Source organism: Brassica rapa, chromosome A02 (assembly GCF_000309985.2).
Source record: "Brassica rapa cultivar Chiifu-401-42 chromosome A02, CAAS_Brap_v3.01, whole genome shotgun sequence".
NCBI lineage: Eukaryota > Viridiplantae > Streptophyta > Magnoliopsida > Brassicales > Brassicaceae > Brassica > Brassica rapa.
Window position 1 is genome coordinate 3,413,941 of NC_024796.2, and position 27,881 is coordinate 3,441,821.

The following is a 27,881-nucleotide window of genomic DNA, read 5'->3' on the forward strand; positions in this document are numbered from 1 at the left end:
CTTAGGACATTCATTAAAATAAGAGTAATTCTTGGGTTCACCCCCTAAGCTGAACCTCTAGGTTCACCAACCAATAGTGTTTGATTATTTGATATTTGATATCTTTTAAAAAAGTAAACAACATTGAATTTCCAAATAAAATTATCTTTTTAAAATAAAACAATAAAAATACATAAAAATAGTTACAAAAAATAAATAAATAAATATTTTTAAGTCTTTAGCAAAATACTAAACCCTATACCCTAAATCTTAAACCCTAAACCCTAAACCTTAAACTTTGGATAAACTCTAAACGTTTAAAAATCTTAAACCCTAAATCATACATTAAAAACTAAATTTTAATAACACTAAACCCTAAATACTAATCACTAAACCCTAAACCCTTGGGTAAACTCTGAACCCTTGGATAAATCATAAACTCTAGAGTTTAATTTTAAATATTTTTGATTTACAGTTTATGATTTATCCAAGGGTTCAGGGTTTATCCAAGGGTTTAGGGTTTAGTGATTAGGATTTAGGGTTTAGTGTTATTAAAATTTAGTTTTTAATGTATAATTTAGGGTTTAAGATTTTCAAACGTTTAAAGTTTATCCAAAATTTAAGGTTTAGGGTTTAAGATTTAGAGTATAGGGTTTAGTATTTTGTTGAAGACTTAAAAATATTTATTTATTTATTTTTTGTAACTATTTTTATGTATTTTTATTGTTTTATTTTAAAAAGATAATCTTATTTGGAAATTCAATGTTGTTTCCTTTTTTAAAAGATATCAAATATCAAATACTCAAACACTATTGGTTGGTGAATCTAGAGGTTCACCCTAAGGGGTGAACCCAAGAATTACTCTTAAAATAATATAGTTAGCACTAATAGTATTGGATTGAATCAAGTGATGGTTATATACCTAATCTAAGAGTGGGCATGTTTAAATTTTTTTATCTTAAAGTCCTCACTTATCAAAATATTTTTTAAATTACAAAACATAAAAGCGCACCTACAGTTATTTTCACGTCAGAATTGACATCAATTTTCGTGACTTCAGAAGTTTGAACTATACAATGTGACAACGTCACACGCATGCAAACATTTTTTTTCCCTTTTTTTTCATCAACTTAAATATACAACTAAAATTTTACAAGACAAGACCGTTTCATACTTACTGTGGACCCTGTACAAAATCTACTTTTTTTACAGCAATAAGTAAAAAGATTTTGCAAAAAGGGCTTTAATATTTCTAAAAAAAGTCCTAAACACTAACTAAAATTTTGTAAAAATATTTTGGACCTTGTGCATATGTTCTTCTGGCACATGCCAAGAGATGGGTCTGCGTCTAGGATATATAAATAAACTTTGAATGATTCAAACTTCCTTTCAGTATTTTGATATCTTCCAAATAAGTTATAAAAATTGGTTATTCTTCTTGTTCTGAAACTATTTTCACCAATTGAGAACAATCTGTTACAAACGTGAATGATACTAAAATAAATTTTTCATACATTACATTGCACAAATGATTGTTTCAACTTCTGAATGAAGTGGAGATAAACTTGCCTTTGTGTTTTTCGTCCCCATTAGACCATCAAAACCTTAAAAGATATTAAACCATCTTTGTCCTAAGTGAATATCATGGTTTTTCCATGACCAATCCGCGAAACACCATCGTTCCAAGATTTGGGGTAAAATATTATTTTACTTAGATGTGTTAAAAACTTTGAAATTAATATCCTGCTATTGAATTTTTATTTCTTTTAAAATGAAACATATATCCCTTCTTTTTCTGGATAATACATTATCTTTCTACATATTTAAAATATATTATAAATTAATCATAAATATATTATTTTGTGTTCAGCTGTTTACCATCAGTTTCATGTACAGTAAAATTCTATAAATTAATAATGTTAAAACTACAACTATTTTTTAATTATATAATTATTATTTTAAAATAATTTATTTCTATTTATGTTTAATTAAACTTTATAGATTCGAATCTGTTTTTAATTATCTAATAGAATTGATATATAATGCATATATATCGTAGAATACAAATTAAATTTTTATATATTATTCGGTAAAATGAAGAGTAAAACTAGACGTGATTTAAAAAAAAAAATTGTGTATGTTTACAAAATTTATATATATAGTAATTATAAATATAAAATGTTCAATAAGATTATCCATATAAGAGTTTTCTGAATACTACTATTTTATTATCTTACTGAACTATGTCATATTTTACATTGATGAAACTTGGGACTAGAAAAAATTATGAATTTATTATATTTATTAATTTATTAATTTATCAAAGATTAATTTATATAATTTTAATGTCATATTTGAATAAATAAAATTAAATTTTTGAAATTGTATAAAATGTAAAATATATATATATATATATATAAGGTTTTATTTTTTTATTTTATAGAAACAAATGGAGTATTATTTATGTTGATTGTAAGTTAAACTAAGAGATTTCACATACTTTACTAAACTATGATTTTATTACTATGTCTAGATGTTTTTTCTGTAACTTCTGTCTAGATGTTATATATATGACTATATTTCACATACTTTATTAAATTTCGAGTTAATTGTGTATCTTTTATTTTAAGTCTATATGGTATACACACTTTTTAGAGTTTTCATAAATGTTATAGAGAAACAATGTAAGAAACCAAAATCGTTTATAACTAAAGTATTAGTTTCAGAATGTGTAACATAATAATATAAATATTAATACGAGTAATAAACAATAAAAATACATTAAACATAAGAATATAATTTAAACTAAATTAAATTCAAATTAAAATATATAATGTCCTTTCAAATGATACTTATAAAACATCAATGATTCAATGGTGATAAAACGGAGAGAATAGTTCTGTTCTTTTCGACTTGAGAATCATTTTGAGTTAAAATTGGGTGGATTAGTTGCCGATCACCGCCGTCAACTTTTGACTAAATGTTTATTTTTTGGTAATACTTTTACATACATTAAACTATTTACATTCGAATAACTACATTTTTTTGTTTGGATCCATGTGGAGTAAACTAGTGGTGAGTGCGTGGACAATTAACTGCCTCGATAATGACTTTCAATATAGTTTCGATAAGGACTTTTAATATAGTCCGTAAGGTATAACCTCATTAACTCCCCCCAAAATGTAAAATTTTCATTGTTATAATTTACTATAATACACTCTGATGTGATATGTTATTTACTTAGTTCTATGCTACAAGTGCAATGAATGGACCGGCTAACAACTTTGACATGATTTATAATTAAATTTTACATATATAAAGATACTTTATGTCTTTACATCATGAGATAAAGCCATAAATTCCTCAAATTAGTTAAAGTGTCCCCTTTAAAACTAATCTGGAAGCTTTCTCTAAATGAATGTAATTAGTGTGGCTTATCTGATCATTACCCAAACATTAATCTGTAGCATTTGGAGTTTTGGTATTTCCCTCTCTCTCCACCTTCTGTTATTTTATTTTTTTTTAACAACAAATCCACCACCTTCTGTTTTATGATTTCAATAAACGATTTGTTCATTTCTTCAAAAAAAAAAAAACGATTTGTTCGTCTAATGGTTTGTGATACTGGAAAAAGGTAAGAAAAATACAAAACTAGTGACCTGTTCAAGTGCGAATGGTAAATTATGGCTCACTGCCACCATATAATCGTATACTTCTTTGGGCCATCAATAACTCGATCCATAAAATCACTTATCATTTTGGTTGAGGTGCAATATTACATATATATATACACTTATCATTGACTAAATTGCTTTTAATTATCACTTTGTTCCATTAATGAGACTAGTTGTTTAAGCAATCTTCATTTATAACTCGCCTACGGTTTTGAACTACATATATAAAATTTTATAATATTTGCCGTATTGGAAATTTGAATTAATGACGTCAAAATTATAAATTTAACACGTAAAGTGGAATTGGTCCATAACGGTTATAGGATCTTTTCTTTGAACCGGAACAGAAATACGTGAACTGAAGACGGGACATGTGTTAGGTAAGAACACGATCCGCTCGTGTGTAACAGTTCATGATGTCGTCATTCCACGTCGGTACGAGACTTTTTTTGTTTGTCGTCAGCAGAAGATTTCAAAATTAACGAAACCGTTCCCATAACCGAAACTCACGTAAAACTAGACACCATAAAGTAATCTAATTTTTTTGGTACGTTTCTGTCTTTTTTCTTTGGCTCGAACGTTTCTTTGTATTATGTTTATTTTACTCTCGTTTTTTTTGTTGAATTTGATTCCAAATTAATTTAGCTTCAGTTACATTTTTCTGGTCCCTCCATTTTAATATCATAATTATTTGGTTGCATAGTCGATCTAGTTCATTGAATAAATAAAACTTGATGTTTTTTTCTTTAAAGAAAAATAATTGTTTTCATATCAAAATCTGGCGTCAGTTGTTGTTACGCATGGAAAAAAAAACACTTTTACGTTCAAATGTGTAGTCTCGTCTCATGCATCATATATTTTCCGTTTGCGACGCCCTATTTTTCCAGTAATTTTCGCATAACATTGTTTGAGTTCACTTAGATAAGTGGAACTGTGGAAGTGTGTTTGAGTTCATTGATCATTAAGTAAAAACGTTTACGTCCGTTCAAAAGATCTTGAAGTTTTAGACCAAAAAAAAAGATCTTGAAGTACTTAAAAGTTAAAACAAGTTGTTGTTTGTTTGTATTATCAATACTTAACAAGTTAAAACAAGTTGTTGAGCTACTCATGATTATTTTATATTAATCTACAGAAAACGAATTCTTTGAAACATGCGAATGTATATTCATATACGTATATATAGATACACACGCATTTTTATAGACGTTACGAAGAACAGAAAAGCAATTTATTTCTCTTCCTTTAAGATCTTTTCTTGCTTTGTGTCCGAAACAGACAAAAAACGATTCTGTTGTTTTTATCCCATAATTATTAACTCACACCAACATGTTCGTACGTGCACACGTGCACTATCAGTATGTGTGTATAGTAGTGCCACACGAGCGGTTCAAAAATGTTTTTGGAGTTTCCGAGACTGTTGAGTCTGTGGGGCCTAAGCCATCGAACCCTCCTCACGCACGAGCGGGTCTCGATTTGCATGCACCAACACCACACATACCCACCGACTTTTCTAAATCCTTACTTTTGCACGTGTGGAGAGAGTGCTAAAATTAGTATCACATTAATGTAGTTTTCGTTTAAATTGAAAATTTTATGCAAACTGAAGCAAAACGTGAGTACAGGCTCTTTCTAATTTATTTCTACACATAAGAAAACAAATTAAGAGCAGCTCATAAAGTTACTGACGAGAAAATTATCATACTTCGATATTTTCTACGATCGAATTTACAAGACCCAAAAAAGTTTCAATACAACAACGACTAAAAGTGTTTAGATGATAAATTGCACAAAGCTATACAAGGACTGGTCTATAAAAACATGATAGTTTATATACAGTACCTGATTAAGTGTGATATATATAGTCATATAGTAAAATATTTCCCTACCCTTTTGATGTGTGAATAAACAAGCTATCATTTGATTTTTTCCATGTACTTTGAATAACAACTCATCATCAATTTTCTTATAATATTATTGTATATATGATGTGAACAAATATTATATAATTACTTGTAAAATATGTCAGTTAAATTCATATACGAGTCAATAAAATATTGGAGAATCTCTCTTTTTCTTCCACCATATAAACAGTGGAAAGCCATTCAAGTGGTCTGCCTCTCTTTCTTCTATCGCTGGTTTCTCTTCTTTTAATCCCTAACCTCAGAAAGAAAGAAAATGAATCCAAATCTCCTTGAGAAAGATCAAACAAGCAATGAAACCATCCATGGGTCGAGAAGATTCAAAGAAGCAAACAACTTCTCTTCACCAAAATCGCATACCAACTTCTCTCTCGCTAGAAACCATCCCCTCAACAAAACATTCTTGAAGTCGGAAGATGAACACGAAGGCGAAAACGGTTGGAAAAGGAGGGGTCAAAGTAGAATGAAAGCAAAAGTATGCTCCAGAGGACACTGGAGACCAACAGAAGATACTAAACTCAAGGAGCTTGTTGCCCAGTTTGGTCCACAAAACTGGAACGTGATTGCTAACCACCTTCTTGGTAGATCAGGTATATTTATTTGCTTTTATTTACCTACTGATTTCTTACATAAAATTCCGTAAATATAAGTGTTTTCTTTAAATACTAATAGAAAATAATAAAATTTGTTAAAAACAAAATGTCCAGATCTTTTTTTCCCACAAAAAAAAATCATCATTTTCTCCATTTAACCAAAACGGTATTTTCTCCAAAATTAATGTCTACTAAAGATTATATCTTTTATTCATAAATTAGACAAAAATATGTTTTTAAGGATATAAGTACTTAATCATACACATCAGTGACATAGTAACTTGACCGTAACTAATTTGTATATTTTAAAGGGTAATTAATGTTGCGTCTTTGACTTCAGGCAAGAGTTGTAGATTGCGATGGTTTAACCAGCTAGACCCAAGAATAAACAAGACTGCCTTCACCGAGGAAGAAGAGTTAAGGCTTTTAGCCGTTCACCGAGCCTATGGCAACAAGTGGGCTTTGATCTCACGTCTCTTCCCTGGCCGGACAGATAACGCTGTCAAGAACCATTGGCACGTCATCATGGCTCGACGGACTAGAAAAAGTCAACGACAACGTCATCAGCCTCCTCAGGCACCGTCAGGAAACGCTGAAATGGCAGTCTCTTCCTCGTATAATCACGGCGATGAGTTCTTCGGTACGGTGGTGAATGGTACTTTCGTCAATGAAGAAGATGATGACGCTGACAATGACGATGCTTCAGCTGTCTCTACTTGTACGACGGAGCTATCTCTCACTCCGCCTTCTTCAACTCACCAGCTTGGCTTCTTCAATTACGATAATACCCTCGCATCAGGTAACAATCTATGTAATTGATTGTTTTATTATTCTAATTATGTCAGTACTACTTTGTCTCTTTTTAGAAAATCATCTTCATGACATTCTTGAGATATGAAAAAAGTATAGAAACTTGGAATGTTTTTTAAGCAAAAAAAAAAAACATGGAATGTTTTTAGCTTAATTTCAAGTTTTGCTAAGACGGTTTTTTTTTTTGGTAGTTCAAGGAACATTAAATGATATACATGTTACATAACCGACGACGAGTTGACCACTCCTGATAATTTTCATATATGTGGCAATAATTAGAAATTTGAATGACAAGAGAGAAAGAAACAGTGTTTTACATCGTAATAGTACCTACAGGTATAATAATATAAGGAGTTGTAGTACAATGTCACATTACTATTTCAATACAACAAAATTTCACGTGGGGGCTAAGAACATTATTTTGATAATTTTGCAGGTAAAGATGGTCAGTGTGTGCAGAGAGCAGAAGTAAATGGCAAATATAGTAAAAAGTTGGACCATCAAAATCACCACACAATCACGGTCAGTGAAAGAAAGGTGGAAGTGAAGATGAAGAGTGGCCATTACTTCTTTGATTTTCTTGGAGTTGGAGCTTTTTGATTAATATTATGAAGAATTTGGGTTCATGAGAAGGGAACTAATGGTTCGATAAAGAAAATTGGTTCAGTTTCTTTTGTTTACCTGGTTAAGTCTTAGCCATGTTTGTTTAAAATTTTAATGTGGGCTTTGGTAAGTTAGCCGGGTAGGAGTGAAAAAAAAAAGCAAAACAAAAATTGAATAACTTCCTAAAAGTCTGTAATCAACAAATAAAAATGTATAATACTCCAATGTAACCTCTTTTCCAGTAGCATTAGAATAAGATTTACCAAAACTTTTGCAATTATTTTTTGTCTCGTTGTTTTACAGCATACATTGAATCCAGAATATGGCACATCCATACTAGTACAAACTAACAATTATATCGTAAAACTATTGCATTGTCTATAGCATTTACATCGAGATGTTTTTTTGAAGGGGGGGGGGGGTGTTTAACAGAAAAAAAAAAGTTTAGTTACTCGACTTGGGCCAGACCCTTAATGTCCGTTCAATTACTTACCAGCTACTTAATTTAGTTGAGTCTAAGAACACAACAGAAACCCATATACAGTCTTGAATCCCATATGCAGTCTTTAAATAAAGGGCCCTATAAAGCCCACATTAAAGTGGACTTATACATTAAGCTTTCATTTAAATAAAGGGCCCTATAAATCTCACATTTAGCTTTTAGTTTTAGTTTTTGTAAAAACCATTTCATTTGCCAATCAAACTTTCTAACAAATAGATTCCCAAAAATTTAGGGAAACTAGGTTTTGAAAAGTTCAGTTAATTTATGAAGAAAAACCAAAAACCAATTAATAATTAAAAAATAAACAAAAACGAATTTTGTTTTTTTTTAAGAAACTACTACATTTTATTTAATTAATAATTAAAAAATAATATCTTCATAAAGATAAATTATCATACATTTTTGGTATTTTAGATATCATTTAAATAACAATGTGAAATAATTTATTTGTGATTCATATCTCTAAAATAAATTTCTGTATTTTATAAATGATATTGATTAATTTTAAAATTAGTTATTAATTTCTATAAATAAAATAATTAAAATTTGTATATTTTATAAATGTTATTGTGTTTTATTTTAAATAATAATCACAATATTTTGATAAATTTTAATTGTAAATCTAAATATTTATTGCTATTTTGTTGTATTATTTTAAAGTAATGTATTAATTAATTTTTGAAAAATAAAAAAAAGTACAGCAAAACCAAAAACTAAAAACCAAAATTAAAATCTAGAAACCAAAAAACAAAAATCAAAAACCAAAAGCTGAAAACTAAAAACCAAAATCTAAAAACCAAAGCTAAAATCTAAAAACCAAAAACTAAAACTAGAAACTATTGAAACAATCATCACCAAAAACTAGCAATGGTGGTCTGTGACACTTAATGGCCAGTATGGTCAAGTGTTGTTATTTATATACTTAAGGCCTAACTGGTTCGAACGCAGCGGTTGCGGTTGTGGTTGCAGGAGTTTAAGGATGCGGGCGGTTGCGGTTTCTAGCGGTTTTAAGAAATTTGTACGACTGGTACTGCGGTTAAAAATTGGTGCGTTTGCGGGTGACTTATGACTGGTTAACTACCAAATGCGATAACAATCAAATAATAAATTAACAATATTTACATGTAATATAATTATAAAAATATCAAAAATCATAAAATTATAATAAATATAAAATTTATATTTAGAAAGTTATAATTTTAATTTTTGAAAATATATTGTAATTGCTTTTATTATAAAATTTTATAATATTAATTAAAATATAATAGATATATTTTAATATTTTCATAATTTCAATTTTAAATTTTTTATTAAATATTTTTACTTTTGTATATATATTGCTTTAAAAAAAAGAAAAAAAATTTACCCTCACGCAAACGCTAACTGGAGCTATCTTTTAAATTTATGAGATTCGGAACGGTTTGAAACGGTTTAGAACGATTTGAGCGATTGTTGCAAACCGATGACAACTGCTACCAACCGCAAAAACTGCGTTTGCGGATGGTAGCGGGAAAACGAGTCGCCCCCTAATCCTAAGGAATAATACACAAACAAATAATCGTCGATCGAGAAGGATATCAAATATTAATACATTTCACCCAGTGCTGAACTATATACTAATATATCTACTATGGATAACACTAAATAAATCAAGATTTAATTAATCTTTTAATTTTAAAACTTCGACACTTTATTCCCAAACTAGATCTCTGTTAAGATTTTGCTTGTTTTGTTGATTAAGGTTTATGTTCAGGCTAGCAAGAATCGACAAGAAAACAAAATATCTTACGTTCCAACATTTATTTAATCTATAAGTATACACGATTGACATAAAATCAACAAAAGTAAAAATTAAAATAATCGAACGTATATGTTGTAAGTTGCAACACAAGGTCATGTCTGTCTCGGTACCTGTCGATGAAAAAATGAAATCAAACAACGAAAAATAAAATTTATTAAAAAAGAATAATATAACTGTGTTAATTAATCAACTGATGACCATATTGGAAAGCCCTAACAAATGGCTGTCTATTTGTTTGACCAAGAATATAATTTCCCAAGAACTCTTTTGCCAATGAACTCAATTAAATACTTATCCTCAAAAAGACGGATTTCATTGGTTCTTGTGTTTATTCGTATATTCTTTATTAAAAATGAAATATATCATGTTTTTGATTTTTTTTTGTTAACCAACAGTTAGAAATATATACGTGTGTTTATAAGAGCTGACATCGATCCGTAAAGCTTTACTTAAATTACAAAACTTCAGTTACGGATATTCATTTATTGCATAAAACCGAAAATCGTCAAATCTATATATAAGTATTTAACTATATTTTATGCTGGAATATTTTATGATCTAGCTTAGATACAGACTGAACTGGGTTCTCGACATTATTATCTGCAGAAATTAAGGACTTGACCAGAATAATTAGGTTTCAGCACATTCTATACACATGATTTAGTAATTTAAAGGAAAACAGATTTATCTCGCAATTTATAGAAAAGGATTCACAGACGACCCAAAGGGTCTGAAAATTGTTAATGAATTTATTTATGAGTACTTTTGTTTATATGTCTATATATTAATTAGATAGATAAAAGTGAGTTAAACTGAGTTACCAGGAAATAAGATTGGCCATGTTGTAAAGAATGCATCAAGAAACCAAACTCATCAATGGGAAGAGGAAGACCAGAGGAATGCATTAACGCCAAGTCTTCACCGAACATTGCTTTCATGTCTATTGCTCCTTCTGTTACTTCCGTTGGAACTCCGTTTATGAACACCGTCATTAACCCTTTTATTTTATTTTTTTCAAATTTAAAATATATAAGAATATTTTTTTTGAGTATATCTCAAAATACACAAATTAGCCTAACTTAAAATTCGAGCTCTTAATTTGAAACTCACTTAAAAAGTTGTATCTTCCTTATTCACTTTCAAACCTTCTCATTAAAAACAGGAGTCATCCAAATTTCGGTAACTTTTAAGTACTGGTTGATAATCTAAAAAACCAAACTTTGCGGTATAAAAGAAAAATATGAGGCATGCAAATTAATGATTCACCTTGTTGATAGTGGAAACTGGAGTTTTGATCAGATGGGTTTGAAATTGTTGCATCATTTGAGCTGTGCTGATGAAGATGGGGATGATCAGATTCATGGCCATACATTGTGAAGAGATTCTCCATGCCATTGTTACTTTCACATCCACCATTCGAGGAAGAAGACGAGTGACCGAGAAGAAAGGAAGATACTTGAGATGAAGGATCATTAAAGAAGTAATTAGCTGACGAGTTGCTACAACTTCCAAATCCCAAATTAATCTCGTTGTTTCTGTAAGGATGATGCATGCTCATGGTCGTCATGTGCTGCTGGTCTTCAGCTCCTCTGGAAGTGACGGCTGCGGCAGTAGCGGCTTGAAGCTGCCGCTGTCTCCGGCGAGATCTTGAACGTCGGTTTTGAAACCAGTAGAAGACGTTTGTGTCACCCACTGCACCAAATTGCTCAAGCATTTTTCTTATCCTGACTGTTTCGTCTTTTGGTGGGTTGACAATACCACTGTTGAAAATGGATTCGAGTATCAAGATTTGCTCCGGTTTAGGTGACCAACGGGACCGGGCCGGTGCGGTAGAATTAGAGGGTGCAGAGGGAGAACGGCCCTGCCCGGTAGGGCTTTGTGATGATCCTTCTTGATCCATCGACTGTTAAGAATTTGCTAGATTCTTTCTTTCGTGTTTTTGGATAATGGATGTTAAGAAAAGAAGGAGAGTTTGTGGCGACTTGAGCCTTGAGGGAAGTTATGTTTAAATAATTTATAGGAGAGAGTTTCTCAATAAATACTTTTTTGTTTTAATTTGAATCATGGTTCTAAAATTAGGTTTATACGACTTAAATCAATTTAAATCATTCTAAACTATTTAAATCAATATAAATATGTTAAATTAAATAATAATGTTAGTACAATCCAACAATTTTTTTTAAAAAATGTTGTTTTGATAATTCAATTTTGATAATTCATCAAATAATGTTATAATTAAACTTAAAAATTAAATTTTATATAAAATATATAGAAAATAAATTAATAATTTATTAACTTCTATGTCCTGCATAGGTTTCGAATAATTCGCATAAATAATAATTCTCTGCACGTATAAATACCGTCTAGCAATTTTTTTAACATTGGTTTAAATATTAAGTTACACTAGTGTATTGCCCTCACTAAGATCTAAATTTTGTATATGTACGGTCAAATATGTTAACACGTATTCTAAGAGATGCGAATAAACTGGGGGTTTCGTATTATTTCATGATATATATTTTTTTTTGCTAAACTATTTCATGATATATATACCAAGCTAGCTAGGAATGCTTCCACATTGCATTATTGGACCAAATCACAAACATAAGTCTGTGATATGTGACAAGTCTGATTGATAATACACCAAAACAAAAATAATTGTTACATTCACAGTTAAAAGTACAACTGTGAATATAATATACTTAAATCTTTATGAATGTTGATACAATCGGCGACGATCTGTTCCATGCAGATGGATTCTGGTTTTTGATGATCGATGCTATTTTCTTAGCTGTTACATTGTTTTTTTTTGTTTTATCATCTCAAAATACTATATAAAACTCCAGTTCCTCTGTACTTTTTCTTGCTTTTCACATGGCCACCCGTTGAAGTTATAACCGATCGAGTTATTTGGCACATATATTGTTTTTATTTGACCAAGAAAATATATTTTAGTTTGACCAAAAAAAAATATTTTAGTCACTTGATCAGTAAGGGAATATGTATATCGTATATGGTAAATGTGAATAGCGATAATGATCTTAAGATAGCGATGATGATCTTAATTAAGATAGATCGATAATAACTTCAGGGAGAGATTCCCCTGGCTTCTACATACAGTTATACACACGTTTAGCTGAAATTCCCTTTAAATTTATTTATTACTTTCTCCGTTTATTATTATAAGTTGTTTTAGAATTGAGCATTTCAAAAAAATTAAAAAAATCATTAATTTTTTACATTTTCTAAATAAAATCATCATTAGTTATTTATCTAACCATAAATCAACCAATAATAAAACATAATTTTTTTATGTTAATAAATTTTACATAGAAAATTGAAAACAACATATAATTTAAAACATAATTTTTTTTGTAAAACAATTTATATTAAAAAAATGGAGTAAGTAAATTTTATAATTCATGCACGTCAGGGAACACAGAGAAACTACTACTAGGAGTTGTGTAACAATCCTCCCGTGACTTGTTAAGTAAAAGGAAATCTCAAAGCCTGCATAACTTGCGTCTTCTGTACAGCTTTTTTCAGTTTTTCAGGAAAAAAAATTTACGTCACATATTTGTAAGGAGGTAACGATTGTCCAGATCATTTTATCTATTTATTATTATTACCGACTGTGACTGACTTGATACAACTGGGTATTACTTGTCTCTTATAACTTCGCCAGCTGTTTGTTCTTTTTCCGCAAAACGGAAATTGATTCTTTACTTAACTGGTACATATATAAACACGTATATATATATATATATATATTAACCAGTTTCGTATTTCAGAACCAGGACATATCTAACCTATACTAAAAGGCCTATATACTCAACAAAGAGGCTGTCCACATCAGCAGATTAATTCGAGCCAATCAGATTTTACAAATATGCCATGTCAGCACGACTTTAAAAACTTTCGAAACTTTAGAAAATCGTTTATTTCCAGCCCATTATATTATAGATTCGGTGGGCCATTTATAACCCATCTTTTACGTTTTGTTTAAAGTGGCAAAGACACAAGTGTATTAAACTCCTATTCTGACCCAAATAAGCTTCTAAGAGCACCCCCATTAGTGAACTTATGGGGGGTTCACACACATTCCCAAAAAAAAAAAATATTAAAATAAGGAATAGTGATGAACCTGTCTCTCTCCACCCCTTCCCCATGAACCTGGTTCATCACTGTAGCGCGGGCCCCACGGCACGTGGCGGCCCGCGACTGGTCCGAAAAAATAATTTTTTTTTTTTTTTAAAAAAAAAAACAAAAATCAACCAAAAAAAAAAATAATAAAAAAATGTTTTGTGAACCCTTTTCATGGGGTTCACTAATGTGGATGCTCTAAGTCGCCTAATCGTCATCTGCATCTTGCATCTAGGGTTTCTGCACTGTAGCGACTTACCTCGCTCACATACGTATCCATTTCCACTTTCTCCACTAAATTCGTTAACTCTTCATCTTCCTTTGTCTCTACATCTTCCAGTGTTAACTCAGACCATCATTAATGGTGGGTTTCGTAACCGACTCGGAGTTCCTCTTTATATATAGTTCATGTTACAGGCCGGAGATGAATATCTCATATCTACTCGCATCCCCTTTGAACCGGTGCAGATTTCATTTGATCCTCAAGAATTTTTTCATCTGCTGCTAATTTTTCTCAATCAGCCATCCTTCGACAACTTGGTCGGACTTTCTGCTTCTCGGATTGGCGTAACGGTGAATTTGTGGCGCGGCTCCGTATTAACATGTAAGCTTAATATGTATCCTCCACCTCGAGTTACTTTGTGCTCAAAACTTAAAACTGTGTAATTTAGGATCTCAATTTGTCTCACTTTTGTAATTATTTGTAATAAAGGAATTGTCAAAAGGGGTATTTCATCTATTGATCCTATTGATGTGATTTGCCAGATTGCAGGGCAAGAGAATTTTATGAGTTCATACCAGTCTGAATGCTTCTTTGATGGTCTCTTGACGTTGATGGTAATAACTCTTGCGTTTGTTTTGTCTTAATTTATTTAAAGTACAAAAATTTATGGTCTACTTTATAATCCATTTTTTGTTGATTGACTGATACAGAGTTGAATCTTCCCTTAGATGAGATGAGGAGAAGGACCCACACTCAGTCACCACTGCCGGGTTATTTGAGAGGGTGATATGGAGGCCCTCGCAAGGACTTCCCGATAAGCGTTTTGGTTTGCAATATGCGGCATGAACCATGGCCCCTGATTGCAGATTTATATAGTTGAATTATCTTTGATTTGCCTCAGCCATGTTCTTTAGGAAGAAATTACCTGTTTTGATACCTTTTAAGCAGCTAAGCAAGAGGTTCTCTTATAATAAGATTTTCAGAAAGTTGATTAATGTCTATATTTCAGTCCATATGTTTATTTAGTGAACGTTTATTTTATAATAAAAAGAATCTAAGAGAAAGATATGAGATGGGTCTTTTCTTCCTGGGTCATCTAGACTATTAGTGCTTTTTAAACGGATGATTTTACAGAATCTCAAAACAAAGAAGAAAAGCCGGCAAAATAATGATAGTTTCTGGAAACAAACCGACCGAAATTAGCGCTTTGTATTTTTATCTATTTATTTATATTTTTGGCGTTTATATAAACTGTAGAGATCTTTGTATAGTCGCCGTGACTCAAATTGTTTTTTTTTTTTAATTTTCTGTCATTGGCTTTATCTGCTTATCCACTTATACTCCTTTGTTTCACGAAAGAAGATTTAGGAGGTCACTTATTTAAAAAAAAAATTTGAAATTCATTAAACTCTTTAATGGGGGCATCGGAAACAGTACAGAATTTCGATTACCGGAGAAACAGTCCCTCCTAGGTTACAAGGGCAAAGAGAAGCTATACAAACATTTAAATAGCTCAGTTTCCTCAAAGACATTTAAATAACCTTTTTACTAAATTTTAAATGCATGTATAATGTTAACTGTGTGTTCAAAGAAACATTACAACGGCTAAAGACCCGACTAACTACAGGTGTTAATAGAAATAGCTTTACTATGCATGCTATTGCTAATAGAACCAGAGATGATTGCCTTCTATGATGATGCGAACAGATACATCTCTAACATGCCTATGCAAATCTGAAAAGCCAAAAGCACATAAATAAACGAAAGGAATTGTCAACCTATTATTATCTACTACATAAGTAGAATAAATGTGTTGACAAAAAAAAAAGTAAAATAAATGTGGCTAAAAAGTAAAATATAAATAAAAACAAAAAAAAGCCGGCCAAATAATGATAGTTCTGGAGACAAACCGACCGAAATTAGCGTTTTGTATTTTTATCCATCTATTTATATTTTAGTCATTATCTCAATTCATGAGTTCTTAAACTTGGTTTTATCAGTCGTCACTGCTAAACTATCATCGCCGTAATGTAGATTTGGAGTCCGCACGCTGTCCTCCTCCCAAGGGGCGATTTCTTACTACATCTGCTGCATCTAAAGGCGAAAAGAAACCCGCTCATAGTGACAACAACAATGCACCAGCAGTAAAACTGCCAACGGAAATTGTTGAGATCACAAGTGACCCTCGGACATCGGAAGAAGATAAAGTTGAAATGCCAGCCGATGCGTATGAAAGCACTCAAAAGGGATGATTACTATGAAAGAAGCAACAGTCTCGGAGATAAATAAGGAAGCTCCCAAGAAAGAATGCAGCAGCAGGTTGTTACTGTCAGGTAAAAGAGATATGGTAAAAGAGACATATATTATCCTGATAGTAACTTTACAGTTCATTGTGAATAGCTTGTGTGACTGATAGATATGCTCACATACCCTTAGAAGGATCAAGTTTGATCATGTCCACGTAGACTCCAGATATTTTCATCGAGCATTATGCTCTGCTTTCCTAAGTGATCACGGATTCAAGCAGACACGAAGAAGTCTATAGTCAAATATTTATGTTTCGTTAGTTAAGAGTAAGACCGAGCTAGGGACGTTTATTTGTGTACTTTTACAAGACAATTCCCTCACCAACAACTTTATATTAATCAAAGCATATTAACTGCATATATTTATATACAAAACGTTTTTCTTTACAATTATATACAAACCAAGATTTCAATATATCTTGCACATGCATCAACTCAACGCCCAAAGAAAAACAGAAACACAACCTCTTCACTATCTTCCTACACCAAGCTAACATTCTTCTATCTTATTAAAGCTAACATACAATTTAAATTTTTTCATGTTGATTATTCCATAAATGTCCCTAATTTTAATATTGCTCCTAGACTATTATTAGTGGCGTTTTATCATTTAACATATATATACCTAATCATAATATATGTTAAAAAGCAATTGATTTTTCCAAAAAAAAAATCAAAGCAAATATAAATATACTATCTCAAGTCCTAGAATTACATTATCTGAATGAAACATAATATTAACTAACTAAAATACTGCTTCTATTCTAAAATAATACATGTTTTAGAAAATATATATCTGATGCATCTTTTATTTTTTTTCAATGCAACTTTTAATAGATAGTAATGGTAAATTGTAAACTTCAAAAAAAAATATTTGTATTTACTAAATTTTGATTGGTTAAAATTTATGGAAATAGTTGGTCACAAAAAAATTTACATATCATACTAAGATTTCTTATGTTGTATTGATAAGTGTGAAAACCTAAAGCATGTAACATTTTGAAACAGATGGGGTATAAAACATATAAAATATAAAACAATTTTAGGGCTTAACTTTCACATATACTAATTATCACATCTTATTTATTTCATACATTAGTTAAATTTTGTTTGATAGTTAATTTTTTTCTATCTTCATTTACAGTGATTATACAATTACATTTTATAAATTAGTCATGCAATTTCTATTTGATTACACAAAAATCTGTAATAACAATAATTAAATTAATTACCAATAAATAGCAAAACACCAAACAAAAAAGGGGTCAAAATTAAGTTAAATTTATCAATATATACCTAATAAACTTTTCTAAAAACAAACAATACAACAAGTAGCTCATATTGTAATTAAACATCAAAACAAAATGTATTTATAGTGATTATCCGCGCGTAGCGCGGAAAAAGACTCTAGTAATTTTTAATAGTTTTTGTTAATATTTTTCACTTCTCAAACTAAGGCTTCAACTGTTTAGTAACCGCATCACACTAATACAGTTAGTAATAACAAAAATCTTTAAACATTTACTTATATATTTATATATTTTGATACTATTAAGAGCGTACCATTGTGGTTTCGTTATTCCGCAAGTTGTCATAATGTGTATAATTATTTTTAGGGCCAGATATTTTTACCAAAATTTAGTAATTTTACTGATGTTTGTCCAACTCCAAATCGTGGGTTCGACTATGTGCCGCATGAATTTTAAACTTTTTCAAAAATAAGTAACCAAAATATATTTTATTTTTGGGTCTACAAATATCAAGCACGACTCTGCATTTAGACCCTAAAATAGGCGTAATGCATTTATTAAGAAAATTTAAACAAATATAATATTTAAAGTTAACTCAAGTGTTACGTGCATCAAACATAAATAATTACCAATTCTCCTTTTTTTTAACACCAATTCTACTTATTGTAAGATTCTCCATGACTCCATGTATAGTTAATATATGTACACAATACGTCATGAAGCATTAGAAACTTTAATGAATCGAGCATTGACGTTGGTATAGAAAAATGTCTTATAGTTAGAATAAAGTATAGTTAGCATAAAGCATTAGAAACTCTAATGAATCGAACATTGATGTTGGTATCGAACATTGATGTGTTAACAAACATTTAGTTTCAAAAAAAGGTATTGTCTTAAAAAAAAAAAGTTAGCATAAAGTGTACCTAGGGATCCGGCAGAGACTGTACGAGGATTCACAAAAGTGATCCCTTTAAGCCAATCTCTCTGTGGTCCTGAAGACCAAAATCTTGTAAGAGTTTGAGACTTCTTTCTTCTGAAATCTTCCTTATGTGGTCCTGCTCTGTAACAATTAGTTTGCGTACGAACTCTCTTTAATATTTATATATACACAGACCTACTTGATATTAATAATACCTACATATATGCGATCAACTAGAACAATTATGTATATACAAAAATTGGCCCTTCAAAATGTTAAGAATTTTTTTTTATTGTTTAATGCATTTTAGATGCGTTATACATATGTACCGGTTCCCATATGTACCTAGCATTTTGTTTAACTGCATTTGTTCTATCCATTCCCTTTATACCTGTGACGGCATACGTAGATCATATCATATGGTTTTTTGAAGTTATAGCTTCTAGTATTTTGAAGAGTTTTTATTTAATTACTAGAAATTGTATATTGTATTCTTTTCTTCTTGGTTATATATGATAAATTAACAAGTTAATTTAACATTCATTCAAAAAGATAAATAAACATACGCATTAAATTTTTATTCAAATACGAAACTTTCCTATAAATTTCATCTTAATGCTATGTAAAAAATTGGTAGAAAATATAACTGGAAATACTATTATAAGCAACATTTTGTTTAAATGATTTGTTTTTAACATGTCGTTAAGAAAAATAAAAAATATTTGAGTAATCGAATATTTTTAAGGAGTTAAGAAAATTATTTGAAGGAGTTCTATCACAGTATATTTATCTTGCAAACAAACATAATATTAAAGTTGCAAAAAATAATATTATGTTTTTCCTTTATATATGCAAGTAATTTAATTTATTTTTCTTCTTTTATTGAAGGCTGTTTTCTAGACTTTTCATGCTTTGTGTAGTTCATTACCAGGTTTACGCACCAAATGAAAATTGATTATCCTAGTTTACACTAACTAACAAGATGATTTATATTTTTTTAGTGAAAAACATTTCAAATCCGATTGGCATCGTTTGCATTTTAAGAAAACGTCAACATAGTTTTCCTTAACAATAAATTGAAACTCTCTTGCTTTGTTCCAAAACACACCAAACGAACGGCGCCACTGTACTTTTTAATCTGGTGTAAGTGCATCTGATGTGTCGCGCACTTGAATGATTAGCAATCACAAGAAGTGCCAAAAGGCTAGATTCTTATTAGCTTTTCATTATATTTGTACTTTAAAATAAAACCTATAAAGTATAAAGATCAAGTTATAGACAGATTCATGCATTTACCACATCCATAGTATTTTATTCTCACAAATAAGTACAAAAATTTAGTACATATCATTTGCGGCTCTCTGGAAATTCTTCAGACGCTTGATACGTATATGAATCTATTAATAGACATCAAAAGTGTTGGACAGTAAATAGGCTCATCAAAACCTATGCTGTCTGAATATTTTATATCACCAGCCCATTTCAAAGCCCATATAATTTATAACTGAATATGTAATATCGGTTTGGTCTGCTTGCATGATATGATCCTAACCGCTCTCAGGGAAATATCTTCTGTTTCTTTTCTTTCCTCATATCTTTGTAATATATTATTTATATTACATATTATTTATACTAATATCTTTTTTGAACAAGAAAAAGAATATGTAATATCTTAGTAATATACGTAACAATCTTTGTTCTATATTCAGGTAACATATTATTTATACATGAATATGTAATATCTTCTGCATATATCCAGAACCAGTCTTATGAAATTCTAACCCATAAAAGCATGATTAATGGAAGGTTCTTAGGGTGAGGTTTTTAGCAGAATATAAGAAACCGTTTCTTAACTTTTAACTAAAAAAGCTAAGGACAGATTCTTAAATTCTGCTAAGAACCTCACCCTAAGAACCTTCTATTAATTATACTTTAAGCAAATTTAAAACAATTATCCACTTTCTGAGAGTTTGAATCTAGGTTGAGGAGAAGGGAACTTAGTAACTTCAAAACTTTAACCACTAGATTTTTTTTTTGTTTGGCAGCCCTTAACCACTCGACCAAAATTTTTTTTTGTTAATTTATGGTCAAAATTAATCTTACAATAAAATGGCCAGAAGCTAATGTTTTATTGGCTTGGTCCAAAGACCGGCTCTGATGATATCTTATGTTTCTTAAGTAAATCTATTGGAGGACAAACAAACCAAGTATATAAAAGTTTATATATAATTAATCAGGACAAAGATACTTGATCAATATTTTAAAAAGACTAAATACCACAAAATAAATGAATAAGAATAAGATACATCTTCAATATTCAGACCAACATATAGTTATATTTTTCGAGAAATGAAACTATATATCCAATTCACGAAAAAATATTTAAGCAACAAAAATCCAACAAACACACACAAAAATGATTTAGAAACATAAATAAGACTTGAAAATATAAAATATAATTACGTCCACATTTAGTAGTAATTCATCAAGGTCATCAGTTGAATCTCCTGCAGTTTCTCCTAATCTCACCAGCACGACCGGTAAGCACATCAACGGCTCCCATCTTTATCATTGCCCTAACAAACTGACGTTTGAAGAAGGCATTGTTGTTAGCATATCGAGCCACAACACCACGAGTCTGACGGTCTGTTGCGAGCCGCTGGTCAACCTGCATCACTCCTCTCCTTTTACGGAGCTGCTTGAAGAATTGGTTGTCGAACCTTAGTGGAGTCGACTGGTCTAGTGCCGCTGACGCGCTGTTTCTACATGTGTTCCTTAAGCTATATCACAAGAATATAACACATTCAGATTATTATTTCTATGAGTTAAAATAATAAATCTCGTTTTGAATGTAAAAATAATTTTGCTTACGTTTTCGTGGAAAATTCGTTTCTAACTTTGTTAAAAAATGCATTTTAAGAAATCCAAATTTTGGAAATATATAACGTAAACATTATTTTTAGAAGATTATAACCTGGACCATGCAAATGCCATATTTTAATATAACTAAAACTGGGTACCTATTGATGATTTCAGAAATTATAAAATTAACATTTTCAACAATTAAACTGCTCTAACTAGAATAAAAATAAAATTTTAAATCTTCTCAAACTTAAGAACTTTGTTCATTCTTATGTAATTTTTTTCCCAATAAATTCAATATTAAATTTGGTTGATTTAAAATTACCTGGAAACCAAGGCTGGGTCCATGGACGGGTCAGGTCGTCCGGTGCCCTGGAAATTAGTGATCCTGTCATTGAATAGACCACAATTTCCCTGACCAACGGTATGTGCACCCAGAAGAGCCACAGCGTCGAATACGTTCATCCCTTTGTTGGTGAACAAACTGACGGCTCCGGCGACAGAGATTGTTGGACCCGGAAGGGCCACGTCAACATTGTTTGAGACCAAACCATCGCGCCTTCCCGTGGGGATGCTGTAGCTCGGGCCTCCAGCTAACGCCACGGAGTCACGTGTCGCTAATGTGATGATGTCAGCGCATGAGACCGTGGAGGGACACGCAGCCTCTAGCTGAGCCTTGATGCGGTCAATCAGGTCAAATTCTCTAACGCTTCCGTTTGGTCCGGCCGTTTTCTCAGAGTTGGTTGAGTCAATGAGAAGGGAAGCGTCACAGCCCTACGAAGAATGAACAATCATATATATTTTAAATACGATTAACCAGACTAAATGATAATTATATGAAATTCATGTAATTTTATGAGAGTCTTATTTAAAATGCCTTTATCATACAGTATGCTGTTTTGTACAACATGTTCAGTTTTAACTAAAAATTAACATAGAATGTTTGGACATGTTATAGCTGTATTAAAATGTTATAGGTTAGATTATTACCCTAACGAAACAGTCGTGAAAGTGCATACGGAGCAAAGCAGCAGTTACGGTTGGGTCAACACCAAACCGTTGGCGCACCAGATTGCGTACGATAGTCTCGGCTTGAGGGCATGACCGGCTATAAAATCCGACTCGCAGTTGGGCCAATGCGATCGGGAAAATAAAGAAAAGCACAAGAAGAGAAGAAAACTTCATCATTTTTGTTGATAAGAAGTTTTTCTTCGAAGTATTTTTCTTTTGCTTCTTGTGGAAGGGATTGTAAGACATTTGTGATCAACCATAAGGTATATATACTAAAAACTCAACCGCTAGAAAATATAATTTGAGTTTTTAAAACTAAAACATCTCCTGTTTGTGCCGAAGACATGCGAAAGTCAAAGGTTATATCAATTTGAGAGAAATAAGCTTTAGAAACGTTTGCAAAGGCGTGCGAGCGACTTAGTGAACATTCCTTTCGCCATGTTGTAATTTTTTATTAATATACTTTTTTTAAACTAATTTTTATTAATATACTTTACACTTATATGCTGAAGATTTGATCCAGCTATGTTGATAAATGAAGAATTTTAATTAATTACATGGTCGAGAAGGTGGCAGTATCATCGTAATATATATCACTTTCAGTTTTTCTTTGCCGGTTTCGATTTTTTTTAAAATGTTTAGGTCGATAAAATTAAAAAGAGTTATTTAATTAAATCATATGAAAGTACCTTAAACAGGGTTTTCTTTAAAACTACTTGGCTCTAACATACATATTTCAATATTATATACATTATAAAATTAATAAGACTTTTATATGATTGAGAAAATTGACCCAAATATGATTGAGAATAATACGATTTAATTTTTAGACATTACCTTTAATTGTATCGGTTTCATTTAATTTTAGTCAATTGCACATGTACAACAACCGAATATAAATTTTTTTTTGTAACTTAACAACCGAATATAATTGCACCACAACAACTTACGTATAGAGACAATATTTAAATTTTTAAAACTCTTCTTAATGGATTTTGCTTTATTGAATAGACGATTAACCGAATAATACATCAAAGCATATATACCACACAACAAGTGTTCCATGTCATGTACACACAGGTTGGGTAATTAATTTGTTTAGTCGTCAAATTATATTACCATTAGTCGTTAGAATTGAAAGGATCAACTTGTTGTTAAACCGTATACGTCATGCCTAAAGAAGATAGACTAATTTTAGTTTCGATTTATTGATAAATTTTAAAGTGTCCGTAAATATTGTGTGTATTGAAATTTTCAAAAAAAAATTTTGTAACTGAAAAAAAATATATTATATTTATGATCATAATTTTTTAATTAATATCAGTTCATGGATTTTAGTTGTAATCCAGCGTTAAAATAAAGCGAAAAAATATGACTTGTAAATTAATTTCCAACAAATCAAAAAATAAGCATGCATGGACTTTAAAGTGCAGTTCTTTTACAAATATAAACCCTTTTGAATTTTACAAATGAAAATTTGGAAATTTATATACACTTAAATTACCTTTTAACATTAAAATCCATAAATATACGTAACCCCAAAATCCGGTACATGATGAGGAAAAGAAGGGAAATGGTATACTTGATCAAAGCGACAATGATGTTGGGAAATAGTATCATTGATGCTTACATTATATGGTTTATTAAACTAATTCAAAGCCGGTTTCGTGGCGAGTTGTGCAAAGAAGCTGTCACGGGCGACACTGATGATATGCTTGCAATAATGTGCATACCATATGTCTATATGACTCGTTTCCTTCTTCAAAATTTAAAAGAAAATTCTTTGTGAAGATAGCAGTGAGTAGTGATAGTTTAGTTGTAAGGGCGTTTGGGGCACGGGCGTAATTGATATGCCATGGATTTGATTTATGTTGAGAACAAAATTGATGTTGTTTTTGTTAGTTTACATTTGAGAATTGGTCCACATAGATTTTGGTTGAATGCATTTGGCTACTCTTATCATTAGTCAGATGATATTTTAAATTTAGGTCAAGCAATGTGGTCTCAATGCATTTTGTATTTTTCGGGCCAGCTAAATCAGCTGATGGAATCTATATGCGTAGTAGTGTCTTTTGTTTATATTTTTCAAGATGGCCAAAATAATTTACAATAATAAGAATAATGTGATGTTAAGAATTTACAACGGAAAATAAGATCTAAAAAAAAAAACACAAGTTCACTAACAAACTAGTTTGAAGTTTGAACTGGAAGCACATGAAATCTCCTGAAGGAACTTGTTTCAAACTTAAAAACTATATCTAAGTTTATGGATCAAAGAGAAGAAAGACTGGTTACAGTGTTGTTATTGGGTTCAAAGGCCTAAAAAGTGTAGTTTATTATCTCCTTTGGACCGGAACTGATGTTGGGCTTTTGTTGTTATTAATGATTTCTGGCATAACTTCTTCCCGTAAAATGTAAATTTTTCGGTCATTCTTCTATTAATCCATCAAAAAGTTACATCAATTTAAGTAAAAAAAGTTCCTTACTTCCTTGCACTGGAAAAGAATGACATCCATCTAAAAGTCACTAAAGAATTTCGGTTTAGTGACTTAAGTCACAGCCATTTACGAAACCATTACAAGAGAAGATGAAGTTAGCCAGTCTGTTACAAGGTTGTGCATTTCTGTGGCTCGAGATTACATCAGTACAGGGACACAAATCTATATGTGGAAACTAAAAACATAGGACTCTGCAATAAGATCAGAGATATATTGATGACAAAAGCCATGATATGATTGAAAACAGAGTTTAACCTCAGAGTCATCATCAGTGTCCTAAGTGACCACGCCCCGCCACAAGTTTTACACATAATGTTACCACTTCCACCACAACCTATAGCAGAATCAGCAAAAGTGGTTCAGATACATATTAAAAAGAAAGAAAATTGCATAGACCAATGATTATACATATTAACTTGGCTCTCAGAACATTGATGACTCAAGACTGCTTCTTTGTCTGTGCGCGTCTCTTTTTAAACATGACTCTGCCTACGTAATCAAACAAAAATCTCCTCAGTTTCAATGTGGAACCAACATGTCCGAACAAGTACATTGGTACGATTGAATTTTTCTTGGGAAAAGAGATGTTAACCTTGAGAGATGAAGAATAAGGAGGAGGAAGAGAGAAGACTCTTAAGCGGGAACAGAGTAATCCAGGAGAAGCAGTCACACATCGGATTCCGCAGACAAAAGTTGGATTCGCCGCCGGAAAAGCAAAATGTAAAGCGGAGTTCATTGCTGAGAAGGCGGAGATGAGACGAAATTGAAATCGGAAGATCGAAGTTTTTGATTTTTTGAATAGAAAGATGCAGAAGGAAGGTTGGTGATGATAACTTTGAAGGGATCGCCGTTGATAGGTGTTGTTGGTTCGTTGTAACCGGACAATCAAGATATATAACCGAACAATCAAGATATATAACCGACCGGTATGATATCCGGTTATCTATATATGGGCCATCTTAAACATCGTAACTAGTAAATTTTATATATGGGCCATCTTTATTTATTTAACACGACTAAGTTACTAACATTTATTTCAGTTTTTTTTTTCTTCTCATTTTCCTAACTAGAACTAGTATTTTTTTAATTTATAAACCAGGAAGTGTATGATTCTTCCTAGGACCAGGTCCAGCACCAGCCAGTACTAATACCGATAACATGGCGTAAGACATTCCTCCCAAGTGAATCGAACTAGGAGTGCAATTGAATATACTCCGAGCACTAAACCACTAAACCAACGCACCGTTTGTTAGAGCTGGTATTTTAACAAACACTAACGTAATCTGAAGAGATAAAACCATTTTCCGTTACTCATAGTGTGTAAATTGATTTATCCAAGGAATACAAAAACAAAACTGTTCTCAATGCTCTACTTCAGATTAGGTCAGTTAAGTGTGACAATGTATGTACAATTGTGTAAGTTCAAAAAAGCAGTTAAGTGTGACAATGTGTTCTAAGACTCGCCAGTATTCGAAAACTTCAACTATACAATTGATCTTCTCTCCATGAGTAGTAATTAACTAAAGATTCTCTGCGTCGAAGGGGACGTACGTGTTGATTCTTTCGTGTTAAAGGGAACGCTTTAACTCACTTAGCTCTCAAGTGATGAACTAAATCACAAAATTAAAGAAGAAACAATGTAAAAAGGAAGTAATGCAAAAGAGAAACGCTTTTGATGACCGCGTTGCTTTCAAGACTTGGTACTTTTAGTGTTCACGGTTCACACTGCTTAAGGACACTTTATATATTTATCTTCGATTTTGAATGAAGATAAACAATTTCCCAAATTTTTAAAGAAAACAAAATTAATCCTAAATCCTATTCCCTCGAGCGACTCTCTCGTTTCACTTCGTAAAAGTCCACTTCATTAAACAATTATCTTTAACAGAGTAAGTAATACAACTACAAATTCCTTTGTTTCCTTTATCTTTATAATAATCTTGAGTGTAAAACCCATTTTTTACTTTTATATCTATGTCCTTTTCTGGTAGTTTTGTTTAATGATTCTTGTTGCTGTACTTGTATTAGCAATTTGCAAATTGAATGTCAAAATATATAAATCATTTCAATTTGAATGACCCATTTTACCTTTCTAATAGAAGGCCACTAGACTATTAATTATTGTTAATACAATTCCAAGTTATCCTAACTTTTATGACTGGAAGTAAGAAGATATTATCTTTAACTCTATTACTAAACTCCACCAAACAGGCAATAAGATTTTTTTTAAATGAATAGAGTTTCTCATAACAAAAAGAACTTAAAAACTAAAATACATTCTTGTAATCTATACTATTAAAGCAGAATTAGGATTCTGCTTTTGGTTTTCCATGATATTTATGTTCCAGTGCCATTCATATTTGTATGCATAACAACATTTATTATTTTCAACTAAATTAATCTAAATTCGTTAAGCTTTCATTATTTATTTTCATTTAAGATTTTCCAAATTAATTCTAGCATTTATAACTTTCTTCACGTTCAAAATCTTAATAGAGATGATGTGTTTAATAATTGAAAACATTAAATTATACATGAACTCTACCAAAGATGTATTCCAAATAATGCTCAAGTAAATTATTGGCCAAATAATACATAGGTTTATTCCAAAAAATGCTCAGCGTAAATAAGAAGATAAAATAAAATAAATTTAGACTAATAACAAAAATGTAAAAATAAATTTATATTATACTCTTAAAACTTTATAATATAAGTAAAATAAATACGAGGCAGGTTATTTAAATGAATTATCTTATATTCATAAAATGATATTTATATAAAATTTTAT

At 30.9% G+C, this 27,881-nt stretch overlaps 3 protein-coding genes and 1 long non-coding RNA gene across 8 annotated transcripts; 2 read left to right on the forward strand and 2 right to left on the reverse strand.

Moving 5' to 3' along the window:
- Positions 1 to 829: 829 nt before the first annotated feature.
- Positions 830 to 7,858, forward strand: LOC103851129 (transcription factor MYB56). 2 transcript variants are annotated; one of them, XM_033285692.1, is made up of 3 exons: positions 830 to 6,162; positions 6,506 to 6,964; positions 7,167 to 7,383. In XM_033285692.1, exons 1-3 carry the CDS (start codon positions 5,829 to 5,831, stop codon positions 7,199 to 7,201), a joined length of 828 nt encoding a protein of 275 aa, XP_033141583.1. In that variant the 5' UTR covers positions 830 to 5,828; the 3' UTR covers positions 7,202 to 7,383. The 2 variants fall into 2 exon arrangements, with proteins under 2 accessions (XP_033141583.1, XP_009126208.1); XM_009127960.3 differs by lacking the exon at positions 7,167 to 7,383 and adding an exon at positions 7,412 to 7,858 and having other exon boundaries at positions 851 to 6,162.
- A 1,449-nt stretch (positions 7,859 to 9,307) lies between these two features.
- Positions 9,308 to 11,842, reverse strand: LOC103851130 (WUSCHEL-related homeobox 12). Of its 2 annotated transcripts, XM_009127961.3 has the most exons (3): positions 11,148 to 11,842; positions 10,703 to 10,878; positions 9,308 to 9,991 (listed from the first exon to the last, which is right to left on the reverse strand). In XM_009127961.3, the coding sequence occupies exons 1-3, from the start codon at positions 11,779 to 11,781 to the stop codon at positions 9,974 to 9,976; spliced, it is 828 nt and encodes a 275-aa protein (XP_009126209.1). In that variant the 5' UTR covers positions 11,782 to 11,842; the 3' UTR covers positions 9,308 to 9,973. The 2 variants fall into 2 exon arrangements, with proteins under 2 accessions (XP_009126209.1, XP_033141643.1); XM_033285752.1 differs by having other exon boundaries at positions 9,308 to 10,878.
- Positions 11,843 to 14,826: 2,984 nt separating this feature from the next.
- On the forward strand, positions 14,827 to 17,814 carry LOC117132131. Its single transcript, XR_004455624.1, has 2 exons — positions 14,827 to 14,861; positions 14,958 to 17,814. It is a non-coding gene; the product is annotated as an uncharacterized LOC117132131 (long non-coding RNA).
- A 3,198-nt stretch (positions 17,815 to 21,012) lies between these two features.
- On the reverse strand, positions 21,013 to 25,919 carry LOC103851131 (peroxidase 57). 3 transcript variants are annotated; one of them, XM_033285750.1, is made up of 5 exons: positions 25,686 to 25,919; positions 25,510 to 25,582; positions 22,575 to 25,427; positions 21,910 to 22,358; positions 21,013 to 21,502 (listed from the first exon to the last, which is right to left on the reverse strand). In XM_033285750.1, exons 3-5 carry the CDS (start codon positions 22,839 to 22,841, stop codon positions 21,217 to 21,219), a joined length of 1,002 nt encoding a protein of 333 aa, XP_033141641.1. In that variant the 5' UTR covers positions 22,842 to 25,427; positions 25,510 to 25,582; positions 25,686 to 25,919; the 3' UTR covers positions 21,013 to 21,216. The 3 variants fall into 3 exon arrangements, with proteins under 3 accessions (XP_033141641.1, XP_009126210.2, XP_033141642.1); XM_009127962.3 differs by having other exon boundaries at positions 25,502 to 25,582; XM_033285751.1 differs by having other exon boundaries at positions 25,502 to 25,578; positions 25,686 to 25,824.
- Between the last annotated feature and the right edge of the window lie 1,962 nt (positions 25,920 to 27,881).